Source organism: Pistacia vera, unplaced genomic scaffold (genome assembly GCF_008641045.1).
Source record: "Pistacia vera cultivar Batoury unplaced genomic scaffold, PisVer_v2 Contig60, whole genome shotgun sequence".
Lineage (NCBI taxonomy): Eukaryota > Viridiplantae > Streptophyta > Magnoliopsida > Sapindales > Anacardiaceae > Pistacia > Pistacia vera.
Genome location: NW_022196446.1, coordinates 375,576 through 400,787, shown reverse-complemented (window position 1 = coordinate 400,787; position 25,212 = coordinate 375,576). Strand labels below are relative to the sequence as shown.

Here is a 25,212-nt window from a genome sequence, read left to right as displayed (position 1 = left end):
TACTAAACAGCCCTAAATATAATATTCAAAATTAACAAAACACCCCCAATCCACTCATAAATAAGAACAGTTGGCCACCACCGCCGGAGGGTGATCGGAGTTGCTGTATCAACATATGATCGACTCGATATTGCCAGTCGTACTTCGATATGACCTTTTCCGGCCAGATCCACTGTTGATCTGGCCGATAAATGTCAAATCTACGGCCAGATCTGGCCGCATTTGGTTATCAACGACGGCCAAAGATACGACCGTCGTTAATGGTCAATGACGACCATATCGTGGCCGTCGTTGACGACTATCTACAAGCAAAGATCTGGCTATTCACCGTAAATCTGACCTTTTCCGGCCAGATCCAACGTGAATCTGGTCGAAAAAAGTTAGATTGACACACTATCGACAAGATTCAGCTGGTAGTGCTCCATTACACTAGATTACGGCCAGATTCTGGTAGTATTGGCCAGAATCTGGTAAATTTGGGTTGCTGGGGTGTTTTGTCAATTTTTTAAAAAAAAAAATTGGAGTTGTTTAGTTAAATTAATAAATTTAAAGGAATTAAAGGAAATTGAATAATTTAAAAAACTATTTTGAAAATAGGTGAAATAAAGTTAACTTTTTTTGGGAAAACTTTTGGGATATGTGAACCAAACTGAGCAAAATTGTTTGATGATAATTTTTAACAGCAAAAAATCTTTTTCATAATAAAGCACAATATTTTTTTTTAAATTTACCCTTTTTTTTTTTTAATTTCATAAATGAAAGATTTAACATTATAATTCAACTTAACTTGAAATAAAAGTGGAGGCTGTTTAGCTAATAGGTTGAATAATTTAAGAGTTGAGTTGAGCTATTGACACCTCAACTAATGGATTAAAAAATTCCTTTTAATTAAGACATCTAATTTCAAAGTTTTAATATTATTTTTTTTCTTATGACACTCCATGAATTTCACAAATGTCCTTCCTTCCATTTTTTTTAATATTTAAAAGAATTAACATTATATTTCTTCACTTATTCTATACATCCCACCATCATTATTCTTAAAATAAAAATTAGATAATTAAAAAAGCTAAAAAAAGTACCCGCAAATAATTCTTAAAACATAGTATAGTTTAAAAACACACACACACACATATATATATATATAAATTAAAATAATTATCAATATTTTGAAGAGAAAAAAATAATAAATTTATATATAAAGTAATTAAAAACTTACAATTTTATATTGCTTGTAATTTGATATATCTCTCGTTAAAAATCTTCATATATATATATATATATATGTGTGTGTGTGTGTGTGAGTAATGCTAGTTTTACAAAGACACATACAAAGGAAGTATACAAAGACAATCTCCACCCTTGATTTTCATGATTTTTCTCTCTCTCTTCTTCCGTTTTTTCTTTGTTTTTTTCTTCTTGCTGATATCACTTTGTAGCTCTCTTTGTATGAGTCTTTGTAAGGATAACATTTTCTATATATATATATATATGTGTGTGTGTGTGTGAATAATACTACACATATATAATTTTCATACAACATTTCTCATATAACATTATGTGGCATGATATGATTGGATGAAAGTTTAATTTTAACTTTAAATTAGCTAATCATATCTTGTTATCTAATGTTGTGTGAGAAATTTTATATAAAACTGATTTATGTATAGTATTAGTCTGTGTATATATATATATATATACGAAATTAGGAATGGTATGGTAAATTACAATAGTTATCATGCTGTATTGCTGGACTGTCATAACTTTTCCCTGTTCGTTCAGGGAATACAACGCTGTCGTTTAGAAACGTATAAAGAACTTAAGCATAAAGCAAGTAAACGGGATCACTAAAACTGAAGCACTGGGTAAGAAGAAGCCAATTCAATGGCTTCCTCACTGTCACCTGCTCCAGTACCAATGGAGCTCCACGTCCTCAACCGAGAAAAGCTCCTTAAATCAATACGCCAGCATCTCACCGACACGTCTCGTCCCTTAAATGGCTTCGTCTTTCTTCAGGCAATCTTATTCATCTTCATGATGAGCTAATCAATTTTCTTTTATCTTTTCTTTATTGATTTTAACTTTTTTGATCAATCGGTTCACAGGGAGGCGACGAGCAGACTCGTTACTGCACCGATCACATCGAACTCTTCAGGTATCTTATTGATCACGTATTCTGTGTCCATATTTTTATAATTTCTTGTTAGAATGCTAGAATTTATTCATTTATGTCGGGAATACGTGACGCTTTTTGAATTTCTGTTATAAGGTTAGAATCTGAGTATTCACAATTTGTGATTGGATTAATAGGCAGGAGAGTTATTTTGCATATCTCTTCGGAGTTATAGAGCCTGGCTTCTACGGAGCTATTGTGAGTTATTTCCTTTTCATCTGTTAATGCTTTACATTGTTGATCTTTTACACTTGTTATGATGGAGATAGTAGTATTGTAAAGGAAAAGGATTCAGAAGAGGTCACTTCCCTTGTTTGCTTGGAAGAAATGTGAAAGGGAAAAGGAAAAGGAAGCATCTTGTATCCCCTCAGTACTTTGTCCTACCAGTTAAAAATAAAACTAGTTTATAAGTTTATCCTGGTCTTAGATGGAAATAAAATGGTCTATGTAATGTATAATGCATTTTCTTCCTTTCTCTTTTATGCCAATGCTTGGTAATAGGAAAGAAAAAGGGGAGGAAGGAGGAAAAAGGAAAGAAGTGAAGGAGTTAGATTTCTTTTTTTTTTTTTTGTTTTCTTACTTTTGATTGTTTGGTCTATATCAAGGAGGAAGAGTAGAGAATTGATATATGTTATTTAACCATCACACTACTATATGTTGTAAATGGATATATTGATTTGTATTTCTAGTTTTTATGTGGGAAAATGGTGAGACATAAATATTATCTCCTTCAACGGGCTTTTCTTTTTCCTTCTTTCATCCATCTATATACTGAAGGATTTAGTTTGGTGGGTTTAGAGTTATTAGGCATTACTCCCCCTTCTTTGCCTCTCATTGTTTTCTAAATAGATAAATAATTAGCCATCCCTGTATCCTTTTTGTTTCCTTCTATTTCCTTTCCATCAAATGAAATGTTGGGGGATCCCAATGGTAGAAAGTGCCAATCCTCTTCTTTCCCTCTCTCTTCCATCCCATCAATCATGCATATGGGTAGATACTGACATGGACATGCTATATTATTAATGTTCATAATGCTTCTTATGATTGTCTCATAATTACATGATTGTGGAGTTTTATATAAATGTCTTACTCTTGTGTAGTGTACTTGTGCCATTTTATGTTCTTGTAAACTTCTATATAATCATTATAGATTTGGCTAACTGTATTGTACCTGAAATCATGCTAATGAGTTGGTGAATCAATCTTGCCCATCAATTTTGTTTGATCCGAGTGTATATTAGTACAAGATTCAGCTTACACATGTATCTGATGGTAATGAAACATTTCACTTGTGCTCAGCTGGGTCAGTTTATTGAGCTAGAATACTGTGATCTTGACACCCAACCCAGGAAATAAAAGAGTTCTTTGCATTCCAGAAGATTTAGAACTGGTTTTAAAACAGCGGATTATATTTGTTTCTGTTGTGCTTGAACTATATTTGTATTAATATCATTGGTATATACCAGTGATGCTTGTGTAAGAGTTGGATCCTATGTAGAGCTTGTTTAATGTATGGATTGTTGAAATTGCTCTTATTTTTTTCTCTTCATTCTTTCTTGAGGATATTGCAACTGGGAAATCTATTCTTTTTGCTCCTAGACTACCTGCTGAATATACTGTTTGGTTGGGAGAAGTAAAGCCATTATCCTACTTTCAGGTGACTAGGTATTCTGTGGTCTTCATCTGCTTTGTCAACTTGGGATGAATTTTTGTCATATCTTACTTACATTCATATCTTGCAGGAAAAATACAAGGTTAGCATGGCCTGCTACACTGATGAGATTGCTGGAGTTTTGCTTGACCAGTACAAGGGGTCAGGAAAACCTTTACTATTTCTCTTGCATGGGCTTAATACTGATAGCAATAATTTTTCAAAACCAGCCGAGTTTGAGGTTCTTAATTTCTCACTTTTCCTTTGTCCCTTCTTTTTCTTCCCATCTTTTCTTGTTTATTACTTTGCAAAAGAGTGATAACTATGTTCTCAAGTTTTGTTCTCATTTTTGTTGTGTGATTACAGTCAGCGTTACTGCATTAGGTCATGTATATTTTTGGCCAAGTTCTGAAGTCCTTTTTGATTTACATCATTTATTAAATTATACATCTCTCTACTTAGGGGATGGAAAAGTTTGAGACCGAGTTGAGTACGCTGCATCCCATTTTGACTGAGTGCCGAGTTTTGAAGTCAGACCTTGAGCTTGCTCTTATCCAATTTGCAAATGATATAAGCTCTGAAGCTCATATTGAGGTAAGTAGGAATGTCGTGTTGGGTGTTTTAGGTTGTTAACAACAAGTGAATATGTAGGTGAATAAATGAACACCTCTTTTTTTTTTTTTTTAAATCTTTGGCCATAGATGATCTTGTAATTCATAATACTTCTATATATTTTTTAAAGGGTTTTACTTATTTCTTCTTAAATTTTTTACCTGACCTTCTTTCAGCAGGTATTCTATCTTGTAGAATTTAAAGAACTAGGCAATAGTTTCTGGTATCATTATATGAATGCTATGTATTTATTAAATATTGCCTCATTGTTTGTAATGGGTAACTGGTTTCACTTATCCTTCATAAGGAAGTAAGAAACAAAGAGGTCTAGAAACTTTGTGATCATTTGGAAACATTTTTAACTTTAATGAATATTGGGTTGTCTTGAAATCAAATGGTTTCATATTTTTGAAGTGTCTGTTCTTTTTGCATTCCAACTAGGTCATGAGAAAAGTTAGAGTGGGCATGAAAGAGTATCAGTTGGAGAGCATGTTTCTTCACCATACATACATGTATGGTGGCTGTAGGCATTGTTCATACACATGTATTTGTGCTACTGGTGAAAATAGGTGAGGATATTCTTTACTTGCTAATTTTTCATTTTTCTAGGTAAGTGATGCTTAATAGCAGCATGTTAGTGAGGTTTTGATGCATATGTATTAAGGAGGCATATATTTCACAGGAAAAAGATGATTTCATATAGCCGAATTTGTGTTCTTTGATTTTTGAGATTACCAAAAATGTCTAAGCATTCAGATATATTTCTTATCTTATAGTTTTCCTCTAGTTTTTTTGTAAATTGTTTTACTCAATTAGAGATTGAAGTAGGGTAGCTACAAGTTACAAGTTACATTATGTTGATTTGATAGATTAAACAGTCTCGTAAAGGATAAATTCAAGGCCATACTTCTTTGAACTCAACTGGTCAAGAAAATTGGGGCAAGCACTTTTAATAGATAAAGTGGGGGATAATTCATATTTCATTTTAGATTGAATAGGGAATCTGCTAGACCACTTTATTACAAGTTCTGAATACTGTAAACAGAATTCTATGCTGACCAGTTCCCAATTCTAGTTTACAAGTACAAGATTGAAATTTTGGACATTTTATGAGCAATTATCTTCCTTGAAATCTTTGCATTTTTATATTTTATTTTATTAATAAAAGATCCTGCCATAACCACTCATATGTATTAGAATTTGATCACTTTTTAATGTTTGGGTATTAATGCATTGATGTTAAGTTTACTCTATCTCAAATGGCTAACAGTATTTATATTTGATGCTTTAGTGCTGTTCTACATTATGGGCATGCAGCAGCTCCAAATGACAGGGTACAGTAGACTTCACATCTTTCTATTTTAATTTCTTTTTTTATATATCACAGTGGAGTCTGTGCCCAGGAAAATATAATTGTCATGCATTTAATTTGGATTTCTTTGAATCCTAACCAGATTACGCATTTTCCATTTTAGTTTGATGAACTCTGTTCAAAAGGAAAAGAAGGGCTGAATTTTGAGAATGTGTGCTGTTCAGTTACATATTTCCTTTTAGTTTGATGACTCTTGTTCAAGAAAAGAAGGGCTGAATATTGAGAATGTGCTGTTCAGATACTTTTTTGCTGTTTTATGCCAAAAGTAGACGGTTCCCTCTGTTCTAACATTGAGAAATCAAATTAGTTAGGACTCTTACAGATGGAGTTGAAGTTAGATATTGGCATTATGTAACTGGAATATTGATTTTAACTCTCTTTCTCTCGTAGTGAAAATTTCATTTAACTTGGATCTGCTTTTGGTTTACTTTTGGTTAGATCCCTATAACATTTTGTGTGAGACTTGGGTTGAATACCTGATCTATTTAATGTTTTATTATTAAAGAGTGTTCATCTACATTATGTAATTAATTTAAGTTTTTTGAAATCTTTATAACCCAATTTTTTTGCAGACCTTCAAAGATGGAGATATGGCTTTGCTTGATATGGGGCTGAATACAATTTTATGCATCTGACATAACATGTTCTTCCCTGTGAGTCCTTTTGCTGCTAGGTTTCCCCCAAATTCTCTATTTCTATTGCATTTTTTAAATACATCATTGTGTCTTAGGTGAATGGGAAGTTCACAAGGATCAAAGTCTTATATATAATGTAAGTCTTCTAATTTCAATTTTAAAGCAGTGTTGATCATATGATTTGAATCTGAGGCACACTTTCAAACCACTTATATCTATCTTCTAAATGATTGAACTGGCTTCCACACAGGCATATTGAAATTTATTAAAAATACTTACCGAAAAAAAAAAAAAAAAAAAAAAAGTTGTCGCTGTTAGAATTTCAGTTTTTGATGAACATCTTACGCAGCTTTCTTGAAGCTCACAATGCCGCATAAAAGCAATGAAACCGGGAGTGAACTGGTTGGACATGCACAAGTAAGGCTAAAAAGTGAAAATGTCCAAATGTTACACACACACATGTTTGTGGTGCTTGATTGTGATTTATAGATGACAGTTGTTTAACCTGTTGCATCATAGAACGAGACTTTTGTTGTTTAGTTAATGACTTGTGATAATCGAAGCCATAGATCGGGTAGATATGTTTCTATCAATAATAAAAAATAAAAAAAGCCGGTAGTATTCTGAAGTTGCAAAAGTTTGCTTCATTTCACATGGTACACATTGTATTTCAAGATTCACTGAAACAATCTTCAGTTGAAAGATAGTTTGCAAATATCGAAGGTCTCTGATGGCAGTTTGTTTTGCTTAAGCTTTTCTGTCTTTGTAACATGCATCTGGATGTTAATTGTTATTTATAATTGTAGGTTAGCTGAGAAAGTTATTCTGGAGTCATTGAAGAAGGGTTCTGTCCTTGTTGGGTAATTTTCTATTTTCACATGCTCTGATTCTTCCAACTTCTCACCATTTCAGAAGTTAAAAAACAATCAGTAATGGAAACTTTTTTTTAGTGGAATGTTGATATATGATGGTTGAACGATTGGGCGCTGTTTTCATGCCTCATGGTCTGGGGCTTTATTGGGTATGACACCCATGATCCTGGTGGCTACCCAAAGGTCTTTCTGATTAAGTTACGGCTATGAACTTTAGTTCTATTACTCTTTTTTCTTGTACATATATGTGCGTGTGCACATTTTTGTTACTCTTGACAGGACTTTGTCATTGTATTATTAACTGTACAATTAGTATTAGTAGCACTTGTATTTCTTTGATGACTTGTAGAAATTTAATTATTTGCAGGGAACAGAAAGACCGAAAACCTGGCTTGAAGTCTTTGCGTACTAGTAGAGATCTCCAGCAGGGATGGTAAGTGGGTTCTTATTGTAGTGATTTATGTTTGATTAGTTTGATTCTGATACCTTATTATTTGTTTAGTCTGAAAATTGGGGATTTCATCAGATTTTTCACTGTATAGCTATTTCTTTACCAGATTTGATCTGGATTTATAATTATATATACCAGAGATCTAGTGAATTAATGTGATGAATGTAATTTTGTGCTTCTATATGAACCGAATTTTCTATTTTGTGGGTTAACTTTTAGTATAGAAATAATTGTGTTCAAATGTATGGCATACCAGTATAAAAACATTTGTGTTCAAATTGTGCTTTACTAATTTTTATTTATTTAAATGGAGGGCATATTTGTTAAGGCTTCTGTGATAGACATGGGCATGTTTGATGTCTCATAAAAATCAAGACATTCGTGTCTTTACTGTGATTTTTGATATCTTGGAAAGAGAACTCGTCAATCAGACAAATATTTACATATAGCATCCTCTGAATGTTAAGAGGGTTAGTTTATTGGACAACTAGCTCCTGTGTGAAACTTACTAACTTTGATGCTCACTTACAGGTAATAACAGTGGAGCCTGGATGTTATTTCATGGTGCTCTATTGGTTCCAGCCATGGAAATGCTCACACTTCAAAGTTCTTTAATCGTGAAGTAATTGATAGTTTAAAGATTTTGGTGGTGTTCGCATTGAAAGTGACGTGGTAAATTATTTTTTCATCCTTACATTTACGCCGACCGAGAAAATTTCTTCCTCATTTTAGCAGTTTACTTGCATAGTTGCATACCAAGAATCTGACTTCATTATAGCACTATTCAGTGATTTTCCGTTTAATATACGCAGATTGTCACTGCTAATGGTTGCAAGAACATGACAAATGTACCTCGGAAACCTCGAGATGAAGCTGTGATGGGAGGCGCTCCATGGCCGCTGAACAAAGTGATCTGTCAAATAGTTGAGAGTTCTGACTAAGTTTTAGAATAAAGACATATTTAGAGAAGTAAGGATTATGCCGCTGCCACTAGCGTTTTATGAAAATTAGAATAAAAATCTAAATTTGAGTTCTAAAACCTTTCCAAAAAATGAAACTCTGACCAAAATGCAATTCTGGGTAAATTTGTCTCTACATACTGCATTTGAAACTTGATAAAGAAAATAAGCTGAGTCAAGAATTTCGATAATGAGCTCTCTCTACTCCATTGAATTGAATAGAATTGGAATGAAGTGTTTCGCTGGATAAATTTGGGCGAAGAGGTAATATATAATATGTTGAACCATATGGATTGGTTTTGAAAAATGTTGAGGTAAGTACCCAAATGGGTAATGCCCTTTTGATATCTGTCTCATCATGTTTTTAATTTTATTCTAATATCATGGAAATCCTTACCATTTCTGTATAATAACGTGACCTTAAATTTTTACAATTTCAAAATTATCGAAATTGATTTTAATACATAGCATGACACTAGACGACAAAATACTTCACGGTGCTTACTTATATTACGTTGGAGCTTTCCATTAAAAGGAGCCAAACGACACCGTGCCAAATCCGGATGAATTCTAACCTAATTTAGAGAGAATGGGGGCCCCTTGTCATTTACACTTTCGGTTTGAAGTAAAATTTATTATCTCAAATACTCGTAATATACTAATATTAGAGACTCATAGCAAAAATGCTACGAACACGAAATTTGTGTATCGAATTTTTTGCACCGATCTATGTTGCATCTGACTCGGACGTGGCCATGTAGGACACAACACAAGTATTCAGTGAATGAACGGTCGTCCAATAATTATGGATGCTCGTCCATATCTTATGGACGACCGTTCATCACGAATGGACGAGATTTCAGAAAATCTCAATAGACCCTCGTCCATCATATATGGACGGGAGTCCCTTTACTATGGACATCCGTCCACATTAAATGGATGGTCGTTCATATAATTTATACTCAAATATTTTTTTTTTTAATTTTACAAATATTTTTTTTCATTTATAAAAACCTATAGCTTGTCTAAGACGCTTCTACAAATAAGCGTCAAAATTTTTAAATGAAATATTCATTTTTAAAGCACAAAAATTTTAGATGAAAAAAAATAAAAAATAAAAAATAAACTTTGATTTTTAAAGTACAAAGTATGGATGTCAATCCATCTAATGAGGACAACCGTCCAAATGAGATGGACTGGCGTCCATACTCAAATAAATGTTTTTTTTTTGTTTATTTACAATTTTTTTTCATTTATAAAAAAAATGCAAAGTAAGAGAGAAATGAAGAACTGGATAAAAAGTACTGACAATGTAGTGCAACAGTGGCAGATGGAGACGAAGAAGACGAAGAACGGTGGCAGATGGAGACAAAGAACAGCAACAGAAGGCTTTTGTTTTTTAAAACCTGTTTTGGGAGCCCTAAATTTTTAAACATTCTAATTGAAAATTTTAAAGAAATTTTTTTTATTAAACTAGAATTTAGATATGGACGGCCGTCCATTGTATATAGACGTCCGTCCATTATTTGTTTTTAAACTTTTTTAGATGGACGTCCATCTTATATTGATGCCCGTCTATATTATATGGACGAAAGTCTATTGATATTGTCATGGACGATCATCCATTTGTGATGAACGGTCGTCCATAACATATGGACGATTGTCCGTATAAGATGGACGATCGTCCATTCACAGAATCAGTATTTTCTATCTAACATGGCCACGTCTTAGTGGATGTCACAACGTTCGATAAAAAATTTCGGTGCACAAATTCGGTATCCCTAGCATTACTGTAGAGATAAGTGTGATATACTCCGAAGTCCAAACCTTAGGATGAAAGGGAAATAATCCATGGAGAGCATCGTGTGATTCATATTTTCACTCTAAGAATCTCCCACCACTATTTAAGGCCAAACATTCACACGTCAAGAAGCTCAGCTGCTAAAATCAAAAGCCACCCAGTAAAACCCTAATAAAAGGTCTCCACTCTTCTTCTCCAAAACCCTAATCAATGGGTCGTCGCAAGGTTAAGAACAATGACAACCACAACTCAATGAAGCAGCAGAACACCAGTGTTCACTTCGAAGACGAAGAAGTCGAGACCACTGTGAGCTCCAATCTCGAAGAATCCGTTACTGTGGCCGATATAGCCATCGAAGATGAGGCCATGTGTGACGCTGGCGTGTCGTTGGTCGACGGCGAAGATGATAAAACCAGTGCCGATTACTATTTCGATTCTTATTCTCACTTTGGTATCTTTCTCTTATAACTTGGGAAAAAAATTGGAAAATTTTTGTTATTAAGTTTTTTTTAATTATTAGTTATGCTTTTTGGTGAGCGTTGTCTTGCACAAGCTAATCTTGGCTTTGTTCATTTTTTGTGTTTGCAGGTATTCATGAAGTAAGTGTGCTGAACTTGGACGCTAAACTCTGTCAAGTTTGGTTTTGAAACATTTGATTGTTAATATGTTTGTAGCAGTTCAGTTTTGAATCTTTTCGTTGTACTTAGTATGGTTTTAAGACTCGGATTATATGTGCTGTATTTTGTTGGCAGTTTATATTTGTTATTCTGTATTAGAAGCTTCTGGTGGTAGCTTCTATTATTTTTCATTTGTGCAATGTGCTTATGTCAATTGGCCTTAATTCCAATGTAAAAAGCTGTTGTGAGCTCCATTCTACAAATCAGACATCAATTAGCTTTAGTGGCTTTGTTTAGCTCACAGAAACCACTTCTGTATTAGTGCTCTTAAGTATTATCTTCTTGCTGTATATTTATTGGTGTTTTGGAAAATTTACTTATTTATATGTCTTTGGAATTCATGCTAGACTATTTGACATTTTACTAGAGTGATATGTGTGGTTCCATCTTCGTGTGTCTGAGTCTTGTATACTTATCTGCCAAGGTTCACTTCACTTTAGTCTTCCTATGTTTAGTAATTTTTTACAAGTTGTCAAGATATAAAGTCTTATACAAATCTTAGCTTGTTTGACTTCCTCGTGGAAGTAAAGTTGATTTCATCTTTTCTTAAAATATTAACTAGATATTTCTCTGACTGTTCTTAAATTGCAGGAAATGCTAAAGGATGTTGTGAGAACTAAAACATATCAAAATGTTATTTATCAGAATAAGTTTCTATTCAAGGACAAAGTAGTTCTTGATGTTGGAGCTGGGACTGGAATCTTGTCCTTGTTTTGTGCAAAAGCAGGGGCAGCCCATGTTTATGCTGTATGTATTTTCCATTCTTTTTGTTAATATCTTTCTCAACCAGTTTATTACTTATTGTAACTAGAATCTCTAGTTCCTTTGCTTTCCTTTTGATATTATTTTTTATTAAGATCTTTCCCGCTAATCTATAGCTTACAGTATCTAGCATTTTCTCTAGATTGTCAGGAGTTTCTTTCTGCTTGCTAATTATTGTTGTTACTTTTAAATTTCCAGGTCGAGTGCTCCCAAATGGCTGTCACGGCAAAACAGATTGTTGAAGCAAATGGATTTTCTGATGGTGATTTTATTTTACCTTCATATGTTCTCTTTTTTGGCTTTGTTAATTTAGCCTTTTGGTTACTTAGCTATAATTTGATTTGTTACAGTTATAACGGTTTTGAAAGGAAAGATCGAGGAAATTGAGCTTCCAGTTGCTAAAGTGGATATAATTATTTCAGAGTGGATGGGGTATTTTCTGGTGTTTGAGAATATGCTAAATACAGTCTTATATGCCCGTGATAAATGGCTTGTAAGTTGCACTTGCCTCTCTCATTGCTTATATGTACTTAAATTTTTAGGTCTACTGAAGTAGAGCAGTGACCACCCAAAATCTCATGGTTAATCTTCTTCGTGCATGGATAATGAAAATATTTCATTGTATGCCTCTAAGTCCTTTAGTCATGTTGCTATTATGGGGATGCAAGCCACGTAATCAAAGTCTCTTTGAACTCTAAAGTTCACAGATCTTTAGCTCTGCGACTGAGCTAATATTAAGATCTTAGGTGGTAAACATCAATTTATTAATTGAAAACTTAATCTGATTTTATCAAAATCAATTGTGTCACTTGACCTGTAAAGCAAGGACTGGCTGTCACTCATCTGGAAGAGGATGTTTTTTATTTATGAACAAAGTTAGACTTACAACTTGCATGATTTTTGCATTGCCTAGATGGATTGGATTCATTTACTGAGCTGGGTTATATTCAGCTCGAGATGTAGCCTTAGTTTGCTATTTTATATCTATGGAACCTTTATAAGGCTAAGAGTTTTTGGTCTTTGCAATGCTTGCATCGTCTTTGACAAGTTATAGTTTGTTGTTTGTGGACTTTAATGCTGAGGCTCATGATCCAGCAACAGTCTATATCTTTATTCTTACTTCCTCTCAAGTTATCTTTTGTTATTGCTACTAGTGGACTTTGTTGTATTTTTAACGGGTTTATTTATGGAATGCATTGTTTTGTTCTTACCCAACCAAGCTTTGGCAATTTCATACTTATGCTTTTGTTGATTGCAGGTTGATGATGGAGTTGTACTACCAGATAAAGCTTCTCTCTTTTTGACAGCCATTGAGGATGCAGAGTACAAAGACGACAAGATTGAATGTGAGCCTGTTCACCTATTCTGTTAATACGAAATGATAATCAAAGATCATATGTGATCCCATTGACTTGTATCAATTGTGTGGTTGAGGTTTCAACTGCTCTTGAAGTGTGTTTATCATTATACATTGTTTTGATGCAAGCTAATTTTTTTTTGTTCTTACGTAAATGTTTTCCCTTCCGTCATTTTCTTGCTAGACCAGTTTGGAATAATGTTTATGGCTTTGACATGAGCTGCATCAAGAAGCAAGCCATGATGGAACCTCTTGTTGACACAGTCGATCAGAATCAAATTGTTACCAACTGCCAGCTACTTAAGGTAATGGTGATAAACATAAAACTACTTATATATATATATTTTTTCTCATATGATCTATATAGCTCTTCTTTTCTCTGTCTTTTTTAGCCAACTTTCCTAGCTGTCAATTTACTTATGGCTTATACAAGTGAATTCTTTTTCCAACAGATAATGGATATCTCTAAGATGACTCCTGGTGATGCTTCCTTTACAGCTCCTTTTAAGCTTGTGGCACAACGAAATGATTACATCCATGCTCTTGTAGCTCATTTTGATGTGTCTTTTACCAAGTGTCATAAGCTGATGGGCTTCTCTACAGGTTAATCTCTATGTTCTTTACTATATGTTCACCTATATATTGTCTTGATAAAGGTCAATGAGTCAAAATGAGAAGTCAAGCTGAGCCTTTCTTATATTCTTGGCCATGCTTGTGCCAGTGAAATTGATGACAGTTAGCTTTGCTATTTGCCATTTCAACTTCTGGATCACTTTAAAGGCAAAAATCAATTGAATTTCTGTTGATAGTGGTTGTTTTCGTAAACCCAGTTGGCCCAGGTTAACTTCGGCAGGGCTACAACAGTGTTTCTGACAAATTGAAATATAATGCAGGGCCGAAATCACGAGCTACTCATTGGAAGCAAACAGTTCTATATTTAGAAGACGTGCTAACAATATGTGAAGGGGAGGAGATAACTGGGAGCATGACTGTGGCACCAAACAAGAAGAATCCTCGAGATATTGATATAATGCTGAAATATTCGTTGAATGGTAGGCGTTGTTCAGTCTCCAGGATTCAAAATTACAAGATGCGCTGATTGGTTAATCACTATTTAAGAAAGCAAAGCTATCAAGTGTAATTCTTATGGCGCTGATAAATAGGCAAATAGCTTGGTTGGTTTTTATCAGTGTAACTTATTCTGTATTTCTTATTTATTCTTTTTAACAGCTGATAAAATGTAATGCTTCAAATTTTGATATCTTCACTTGCCTTTTTAATCTAGCCTTGCTGTGCTTGTTTGACCATTTATATATTTATTTTGATGTTGTATTATATATTCATTTATCATTACATTCTTTAATATCAATTCAAATATATTAACATAAATATTTGTTAGTGGGTTATTAATTAACAACTTGTATTATCAATTACATTATTGGTTTTTTCTTATTTGGCGACCTCAATTTAGGTTGTATCTTAGCCTTAGGATCACTGTTTAAAAACCCAACTAAGGCCGGTTGGTTTAATTGAGACTCAGAAGTTTCAATGGGTTGGGTTTATATTTTTCATTGTTTTAAAAACCGGACTAGAGGGTAATTTGCTCTGTTAGCCAGGTCACGGTTCAATCGGTCCAATTGGTTGGATCGGTGACGTCATCAAACATCATGATGATGTCAATATATTTTTAATTTTTTTTTTTTAATTTCTATTTTTTAATAAGACAATAATAACTTAATTATTATCCAACATGATTCAAAGTTCAAATTCAACAACAATCCCAATATAATTTAAATATTTAACAATAATTCAAAATCCAAATCTCACTATAAATGAAAGACTAATACACTTTAAAGGAAACATTGAATCTTGAATTCAAGCCCAAACAGAAGAGATAAATCAAAGCAACAAAACGTCAATAATGAACTTTTATAGCCTAACCATTTCTAAAAAGCTAACACTTAAAAGAGTTTTATAAATCATACTGTTATATACTAAGTGCTAACCTAACATTTCGAATTCCTCTTCCAATAAGTTAAGTAATTAAAAGTTGGCCTCCCAACCATTACAACTGGCTTGTTGAAACATTCGGAAAGGTTTTCTTGCATTTTGCTTTGCTGATCATCCACAATCTATTATTGCAAAATTAATGGTGAAACCTTACAACATCCAGGGCACTTAGAACATTACCATATTCAATCACCGTTTTCTTTAGGAGTGGATATATCAGGCCAATTATATGACAACCAAGGCAAAAATAATTCAAAAGTCTGGAAATCACAGAGCTTGAAGGACATCCGAAGAGACACCTTCAACTGATTGAATCCATATGGCAAAATGTTACCAAATTTCACACACAATCCACTATCTACAACACATCATTCAGAATCAAAGTATCTTTAATCGGAAGTAATTGATAGGTTTAAAGATTTTGGTGGTGTTCGCATCTGAAAGTGCGTGACGTGGTAAATATTTTTTCATCCTTACATTTACGGCCCGACCGAGAACATTTCTTCCTCATTTAAGCAGTTTGTACTTGCATAGTTGCATACCAAGAATCTGACTTCATATAGCACATTCAAGTGATTTCTCTGCTCGTTTAATATACGCAGATTGTCACTGCTAATGGTTGCAAGAACATGACAAATGTACCTCGGGATAACCTCAGAGATGGTGAAGCTGTGATGGGGGCGCTCCATGGCCGCTGAACAAGAATGTGATCTGTCAAATAGTTGAGAGTTCGACTAAGTTTTTAAGAATAAAGACATTTTTTAGAAGAGTAGGATTATGACGCTGGACACTAGCGTTTATTGATAATTAGAATAAAATTCTGAAATTTGAGTTCTAAAACCTTTCCAAAAAGAAACTCTGACCAAATTGCAATTCTGGGTAAATTTGTCTCTACTACTGCATTTGAAACTTGATAAAGAAAATAAGCTGAGTCAAGAATTTCGATAATGAGCTCTCTCTACTCTCATTTTGAATTGAATAAGAATTGGAAAAAGAAGTGTTTCGCTGGATAAATTTGGTGCAGGAAGAGGGTAATATATTAATATGTTGAACCATATGGATTGGTTTTGAAAAGTGTGAGGTAAGTACCCAAAGGGTAATGCCCATTTGATATCTGTCTCATCATTTTTTTGTAATTTATATTCTAATATCATGGAAATCCTTACAATTTCTGTATAATAACGTGGACCTTAAATTTTTACAAATTTCAAAATTATCGAATTGATTTTAATACATAGCATGACACTAGACGACAAAATACTTCACGTGCTTAACTTATATTACGTTGGAGCTTCCATTAAAAGAGGCAAAACGACACCGTGCCAAATCCGGGATGAATTCTAACCTAATTTAGAGAGAATGGGGCCCCTTGTCATTTACACTTTCGGTTTGAAGTAAAATTTATTATCTCAATACTCGTAATATACTAATATTAGAGACTAATAAGCAAAAATGCTACGAACACGAATATTGGTATCAATTTTTGCACCGATCTATGTGCATCTGACTCACGTGGCATGTAGACACAACACGTATTCAGTGAATACGTCGTCCAAAATTATGGATGCTCGTCCATATCTTATGGACGACCGTTCATCACAATGGACGAGATTTCAAAAACTCAATAGACCCTCGCATCATATATGGACGGGAGTCCCTTTACTATGGACATCCCGTCCACATAATGGATGTCGTTCATATAATTTATACTCAAATATTTTTTTTTTAATTTTCAAATTTTTTTTTTCATTTTTAAAACCTATAGCTTGTCTAAGACCTTCTACAAATAAGCGTCAAATTTTTAAGATGAAATATTCATTTTTAATGCACAAAATTTTAGATGAAAAAAATAAAAAAAAAAAAAAACTTTGATTTTAAAGTACAAAGTATGGATGCAATCAATCTAATGGACGACCCGTCCAATGAGATGGACTGGGTCCATACTCAAATAAATGTTTTTTTTTTTTTTATTTACAATTTTTTTTCATTTATAAAAAAAATGCAAAGAAGAGAGAAATGAAGAACTGGATAAAATACTGACAATGTTGCAACAGTGGCAGATGAGACGAATAAAGACGAAGAACGGTGGCAGATGGAGACAAAGAACAGCAAAAGGCTTTTGTTTTTTAAACTGTTTTGGGAGCCCTAAATTTTTAAACATTCTAATTGAAATTTTAAGAAATTTTTTTTATTAACTAGAATTTGATATGGATGGCCCCATTGTATATAGACGTCCTCCATTATTTGTTTTTTACTTTTTTAGATGGAGTCCATCTTTATGATGCCCGTCTATATATATGACGAAGTTATTGATATTGTCATGGACATCATCCATTTGTGATGAACGGTCGTCCATAACATATGACGATTCCGTATAAGATGGACGATCGTCCATTCACAATCATATTTTCTATCAACATGGCCACGTCTTAGTGATGCCACACGTTCGATAAAAAATTTCGTTGCACAAATGGTATCCCTAGCATTACTGTAGAGATAAGTGTGATATACTCAAGTCCAAACCTTAGATGAAAGGGAAATAACCATGGAGGCATCGTGTGATTCACCTCTAAGAATCTCCCACCACTATTTAAGCCAAACATTCACACGTCAAGAAGCTCAGCTGCTACTAAAATCAAAAGCACCCGTAAAACCCTAATAAAAGGTCTACTCTCTTCTTCTCAAAACCCTTCAATGGGTCGTCGCAAGGTTAAGAACATGACAACCACAACTCAATGAAGCACAGAACACCAGTGTTCGCTTCGAAGACGAAGAAGTCGAGACCACTGTGAGCTCCAATCTCGAGAACCGTTCTGTGGCCGATATAGCCATCGAAGATGAGGCCATGTGTGACGCTGGCGTGTCGTTGGTCGACGCCGAAGATGATAAACCAGTGCCGATTACTATTTCGATTCTTATTCTCACTTTGGTATCTTTCTCTTTAACTTGGAGAAAAAAGAAAATTTTGGTATTTAGTTTTTTTATAATTAGTTATGCTTTTTGGTGAGCGTCTCTGCACAAGCTAATCTTGGCTTTGTTCATTTTTTGTGTTTGCAGGTATTCATGAAGTAAGTGTGCTGAATTGGACGCTAAACTCTTGTCAAGTTTGGTTTTGAAACTTTGATTGTTAATATTTGGTTGCAGTTCAGTTTTGAATCTTTTCTTGTACTTATTATGGTTTTAAGACTCGATTATATGTGCTATATTTGTTGTGCAGTTTTATTTTTTATTCTGTATTAGAAGCTTCTGGTGGTAGCTTCTATTATTTTTCATTTGTGCAATGTGCTTATGTCAATGGCCTTAATTCCAATGTAAAAAGCTGTTGTGAGCTCCATCTAAATCAACATCAATTAGCTTTAGTGGCTTTGTTTAGCTCACAGAAACAACTTCTGTATTAGTGCTCTTAAGTATTATCTTCTTGCTGTATATTATTGGTGTTTTGGAAAATTTACTTATTTATATGTCTTTGGAATTCATGCTAGACTATTTCCATTTTACTAGGTGATATGTGTGGTTCCTCTCGTGTGTCTGAGTCTTGTATCTTATCTGCCAAGGTTCGCTTCACTTTAGTCTTCCTATGTTTAGTATTTTTACAAGTTGTCAAGATTAAAGTCTATACAATTCTTAGCTTGTTTGATCCCTCGTGGAAGTAAAGTTGATTCATCTTTCTTAAAATATTAACTAGATATTCTCTGACTGTTCTTAAATGGCAGGAAATGCTAAAGGATTGTGTGAGAACTAAAACATATCAAAATGTTTTTATCAGATAGTTTCTATTCAAGGACAAAGTGTTCTTGATGTTGGAGCTGGGACTGGAATCTTGTCCTTTTTTGTGCAAAGCAGGGCAGCCCTGTTTATGCTGTATGTATTTTCCATTCTTTTTGTAATATCTTTCTCAACCAGTTTATTACTTATTGTAACTAGAATCTCTAGTTCTTTTCTTTCCTTTTGTATTATTTTTTTATAAGATCTTTCCCGCAATCTATAGCTTACAGTATCTAGCATTTTCTCTAGATTGTCAGGAGTTTCTTTTGCTTGCTAATTATTGTTGTTACTTTTAATTTCCAGGTCGAGTGCTCCCAATGCGTCACGGCAAAACAGATTGTTGAAGCAATGTATTTCCTGATGGTGATTTTATTTTACCTCCTAGGATATGGTCTCGTGAGATGTTGTGTGCGGACCTATTTGGGGGACTCCAATATGAGCCTATTATGTCTTACCCTATAGCCTTCCACTTTTCTGAAATATATGATCTACGCTTCGGCTATATATAACGTGATGAAGAGGAATTACGATCGATCAAATATTCTGCGCTCAGTTGCTAAAGGGATAGTCATTGTATTTCAGACATCCCTGTGTTAATGTTTTCTTTTTATATTTGGAATGATGTGTTTTTGTTTGATTAGGGGGGGGGTGTGGGGAGCGGAGCGTAGAAGGTTTGTGTTAATGTGTATGTGTTTTGGTTGATCTTTCTATCACACACCGGTTTTAGGCGGGGTCGCATCACAGATGACACGCTTATAACCATGCGCTATAGATAAACTGGTAGCATTGCTCAAGTGTGCTCTTGACCCCTCATTTGCTTATATGAGAACTAGATCACCTTTTTAGAGAAAGGTACTGTGACGTAAAGAGCAGTGACCACCCGAGAAAGTTCATCATGTGTGTAACTCACGTCTGTCTGCATGGATAATTGAAAATACGGTATACATTAGGCCTCTAAGGTCCTTTAGTAATGGTGCAACTGAATTATAGGGGACTGGCAAGCCACGAGAATAAGAGAGCTCTGATTGAAGGCTCATGAACCGAATTCGAACAATATCTTTAGGCTCTGCGTCGGCTCAAGATATTTGATCTTAAGGTACGTGTGACATCAAATGTAATGTAAGTTGCAAACTAGATAATCTGGCATTTATCAAAATACAGTGTCGATCACAAACTGCCAGACCTTAAAGTGCAAAGCAGCGCTGGCCTACTTCCACTCATGTGAAGGTGGCTACGCTATTAGATAGCATTATGACCCACACTTGTCAGACGTACAACAACTGTGCACATGAACAATATAATAATGCATTGCCATCGTAGGACTTGGGATTCGTAGCTATTGAGCTGAGTATTATATCGAGCTCGGAGATGGTAGGGCACGTCCGTATAGTTTTCTGGACATGTATCTTTCATTATCTTTGAACCTTTATATGGTGCTACGATGTTTTTGGTGTGTCTGTATGTAGCAAATGCTAATGCATCGGTCTGATCTGTGACACTGCTCTTTAGTAATAGGTGTTACTATATGAATCATTCGTCAGACATTTATGTCTAGAGGCGACTGTCTAACGAAAACCAGACATGTACATATCAAACTCTTAGATATAGGGGTGAAAATTCTACTTCCTCGCAATTTTATCTTTTGGTTAATGCTACTAGTGGACTTTGTTGTTTTTAATGAGTTTATTTGGAATGCATTGTTTTGTTCTTACCCAACCAAGCTTTGCAATTTCATACTTATGCTTTTGTTGATTGCAGGTTGAGAAAAAGGAAAAGAAGGGCTGAATATTGAGAATGTGTGCTGTTCAGATACTTTTTTGCTGTTTTATGCCAAAAGTAGACGGTTCCCTCTGTTGCTAACATTGAGAAATCAAATTAGTTAGGACTCATTACAGATGGAGTTGAAGTTAGATATTGGCATTATGTAACTGGAATATTGATTCTAACTCTCTTTCTCGTGTAGTGAAAATTTCATTTAACTTGGATCCTGCTTTTGGTTTACTTTTGGTTAAGATCCCTATAACATTTTGATTGTGAGATCTTAGGGTTGAATACCTGATCTATTTAATGTTTTATTATTTACAAGAGCTGTTCATCTACATTATGTAATTAATTTTAAGTTTTTTGAAATCTTTATAACCCAATTTTTTTGCAGACCTTCAAAGATGGAGATATGGCTTTGCTTGATATGGGAGCTGAATACAATTTTTATGCATCTGACATAACATGTTCATTCCCTGTGAGTCCTTTTGCTGCTAGGTTTCCCCCAAATTCTCTATTTGTCTATTGCAGTTTTTAAATACATCTAATTGTGTCTTTAGGTGAATGGGAAGTTCACAAGTGATCAAAGTCTTATATATAATGTAAGTGCTTCTAATTTCAATTTTAAAGCAGTGTTGATCATATGATGTTGAAGTCTGATGGCACACTTTCAAACCACTTATATCTATCTTCTAAATGATTGAACTGGCTTCCACACAGGCATACTTGAAATTTATTAAAAATACTTACCAGAAAAAAAAAAAAAAAAAAAAAAGTTGTCGCTGTTAGAGATTTCAGTTGTTGATGAACATCTTACGCAGGCTGTTCTTGAAGCTCACAATGCCGTCATAAAAGCAATGAAACCGGGAGTGAACTGGGTGGACATGCACAAGTAAGGCTAAAAAGTGAAAATGTCCAATATGTTTACACACACACATGTTTGTGGTGCTTGATTGTGATTTATAGATGACAGTTTGTTTAACCTGTTGCATCATAGAACGAGACTTTTGTTGTTTAGTTAATGACTTGTGATATATCAGAAGCCATAGATCGGGTAGATATGTTTCTATCAATAATAAAAAAATAAAAAAAAGCCAGGGTAGATATCTGAAGTTGCAAAAAGTTTGCTTCAATTATCACATGGTACACATTGTATTTCAAGATTCACTGAAACAATCTTCAGTTGAAAGAATAGTTTGCAAATATCGAAGGTCTCTGATGGCAGTTTGTTTTGCTTAAAGCTTTTCTTGTCTTTGTAACATGCATCTTGATGTTAATTGTTATTTATAATTGTAGGTTAGCTGAGAAAGTTATTCTGGAGTCATTGAAGAAGGGTTCTGTCCTTGTTGGGTAATTTTCTATTTTCACATGCTCTGTATTCTTCCAACTTCTCACCATTTCAGAAGTTAAAAAACAATATCTAGATAATGGGAACTTTTTTTATGTAGGAATGTTGATGATATGATGGTTGAACGATTGGGCGCTGTTTTCATGCCTCATGGTCTGGGGCATTTATTGGGTATTGACACCCATGATCCTGGTGGCTACCCAAAGGTCTTTCTGATTAAGTCATCGGCTTATGAACTTTAGTTCCATTACTCATTTATTTTCTTGTACATATGTGTATGTGTGTGCGTGTGCACATTTTTGTTACTCTTGACAGGACTTTTGTCATATGTATTATTAACTGTACAATTAGATATTAGTAGCACTTGTATTTCTTTGATGGACTTGTAGAAATTTAAATTATTTGCAGGGAACAGAAAGACCGAAAGAACCTGGCTTGAAGTCTTTGCGTACTAGTAGAGATCTCCAGCAGGGAATGGTAAGTAATGGGTTCTTATTGCTACGTGATTTATGTTTGATTATGTATTGATTACTGATACTTTACTTATTTATTTGTTTAGTCTGAAAATTGAAGGATTTTCATCAGATTTTTCACTGTATATGCTATTTCTTTTACCAGATTTGATCTGGATTTATAACTTATAATATACCAGAGATTCTAGTTGGAAGTTAATGTGATGAATGTAATTTTGTGCTTCTATATGAACCGAAATTTTCTATTTTGTGGGTTAACTTTTAGTATAGAAATAAATTGTGTTCAAATGTATGGCATACCAGTATAAAAACATTTGTGTTCAAATTGTGCTTTTAACTTTGTTTTTATTTATTTAAATGGAGGGAGCATATTTGTTAAGGCTTCTGATGATATGACATGGGCATGTTTGGATGTCTCATAAAAATCAAGACATTCTGTGTCTTTACTGTGATTTTTGATATCTTGGAAAGAGGAACATCGTCAATCGGACAAAATATTTACATGATAGGCATCCGCTGAATGTTAGAGGGTTAGTTTATTGGACAACTACGTCCTGTATGTGAAACTTACTAACTTTGAAACTTTGATGCTCACTTACAGGTAATAACAGTGGAGCCTGGATGTTATTTCATTGATGCTCTATTGGTTCCAGCCATGGAAAATGCTCACACTTCAAAGTTCTTTAATCGTGAAGTAATTGATAGATTTAAAGATTTTGGTGGTGTTCGCATTGAAAGTGACGTGGTAAATTATTTTTTCATCCTTACATTTACGCCTGAACGAAGAGCATTTCTTCCTCATTTTAGCAGTTATACTTGCATAGTTGCATACCAAGAATCTGACTTCATTATAGCACTTATTTAGTGATTTTCCGTTTTAATATACGCAGATTGTCACTGCTAATGGTTGCGAGAACATGACAAATGTGCCTCGGGAAACCTCAGAGATTGAAGCTGTGATGGGAGGCGCTTCATGGCCGCTGAACAAGAAGTGATCTGTCAAATAGTTGAGAGTTCTGACTAAGTTTTAAGAATAAAGACATTATTTAGAAGAGTAAGGATTATACGCCGGACACTAGCGTTTATTGATAAATTAGAATAAAAATTCTGAAATTTGAGTTCTAAAAACCTTTCCAAAAAATGAAACTCTGACCAAAATGCAATTCTGGGTAAATTTGTCTCTACATACTGCATTTGAAACTTGATAAAGAAAATAAGCTGAGTCAAGAATTTCGATAATGAGCTCTCTCTACTCTCAATTGAATTGAATAAGAAATTGGAAAAATGAAGTGTTTCGCTGGATAAATTTGGGCAGGAAGAGGGTAATATATTAATATGTTGAACCATATGGATATGGTTTTGAAAAAGTGTGAGGTAAGTACCCAAATGGGTAATGCCCATTTTGATATCTGTCTCATCATGTTTTTAATTTATATTCTAATATCATGGAAATCCTTACCAATTTCTGTATAATAACGTGACCTTAAATTTTTACAAATTTCAAAATTATCGAAATTGATTTTAATACATAGCATGACACTAGACGACAAAATACTTCACGTGGCTTAACTTATATTACGTTGGAGCTTTCCATTAAAAGGAGCAAAACGACACCGTGCCAAATCCGGGATGAATTCTAACCTAATTTAGAGAGAATGGGGGCCCCTTTGTCATTTACACTTTCGGTTTGAAGTAAAATTTATTTATCTCAAATACTCGTAATATACTAATATTAGAGACTCATAAGCAAAAATGCTACGAACACCGAATATTGGTATCGAATTTTTGCACCGATCTATGTTGCATCTGACTCGGACGTGGCCATGTAGGACACAACACAAGTATTCAGTGAATGAACGGTCGTCCAATAATTATGGATGCTCGTCCATATCTTATGGACGACCGTTCATCACGAATGGACGAGATTTCAGAAAATCTCAATAGACCCTCGTCCATCATATATGGACGGGAGTCCCTTTACTATGGACATCCGTCCACATTAAATGGATGGTCGTTCATATAATTTATACTCAAATATTTTTTTTTTTAATTTTACAAATATTTTTTTTCATTTATAAAAACCTATAGCTTGTCTAAGACGCTTCTACAAATAAGCGTCAAAATTTTTAAATGAAATATTCATTTTTAAAGCACAAAAATTTTAGATGAAAAAAAATAAAAAATAAAAAATAAACTTTGATTTTTAAAGTACAAAGTATGGATGTCAATCCATCTAATGAGGACAACCGTCCAAATGAGATGGACTGGCGTCCATACTCAAATAAATGTTTTTTTTTTGTTTATTTACAATTTTTTTTCATTTATAAAAAAAATGCAAAGTAAGAGAGAAATGAAGAACTGGATAAAAAGTACTGACAATGTAGTGCAACAGTGGCAGATGGAGACGAAGAAGACGAAGAACGGTGGCAGATGGAGACAAAGAACAGCAACAGAAGGCTTTTGTTTTTTAAAACCTGTTTTGGGAGCCCTAAATTTTTAAACATTCTAATTGAAAATTTTAAAGAAATTTTTT

General features: G+C 34.0%; 2 protein-coding genes across 2 annotated transcripts; both read left to right on the top strand.

Annotated features, from left to right (window-relative positions):
• Nucleotides 1-1,848: 1,848 nt before the first annotated feature.
• Nucleotides 1,849-23,884, top strand: LOC116110287 (xaa-Pro dipeptidase). The gene is made up of 16 exons (XM_031396502.1): nt 1,849-2,016; nt 2,106-2,155; nt 2,311-2,371; nt 3,735-3,830; nt 3,916-4,065; nt 4,287-4,418; nt 4,878-5,005; nt 5,728-5,770; nt 21,253-21,336; nt 21,419-21,460; nt 21,680-21,750; nt 22,155-22,208; nt 22,307-22,412; nt 22,615-22,683; nt 23,281-23,424; nt 23,570-23,884. Exons 1-16 carry the CDS (start codon nt 1,885-1,887, stop codon nt 23,672-23,674), a joined length of 1,467 nt encoding a protein of 488 aa, XP_031252362.1. The 5' UTR covers nt 1,849-1,884; the 3' UTR covers nt 23,675-23,884.
• Nucleotides 10,649-14,553, top strand: LOC116110288 (probable protein arginine N-methyltransferase 1.2). Its single transcript, XM_031396503.1, has 9 exons — nt 10,649-10,977; nt 11,115-11,125; nt 11,795-11,950; nt 12,164-12,227; nt 12,316-12,458; nt 13,224-13,311; nt 13,512-13,627; nt 13,775-13,925; nt 14,216-14,553. Exons 1-9 carry the CDS (start codon nt 10,737-10,739, stop codon nt 14,419-14,421), a joined length of 1,176 nt encoding a protein of 391 aa, XP_031252363.1. The 5' UTR covers nt 10,649-10,736; the 3' UTR covers nt 14,422-14,553.
• Nucleotides 23,885-25,212: the final 1,328 nt, after the last annotated feature.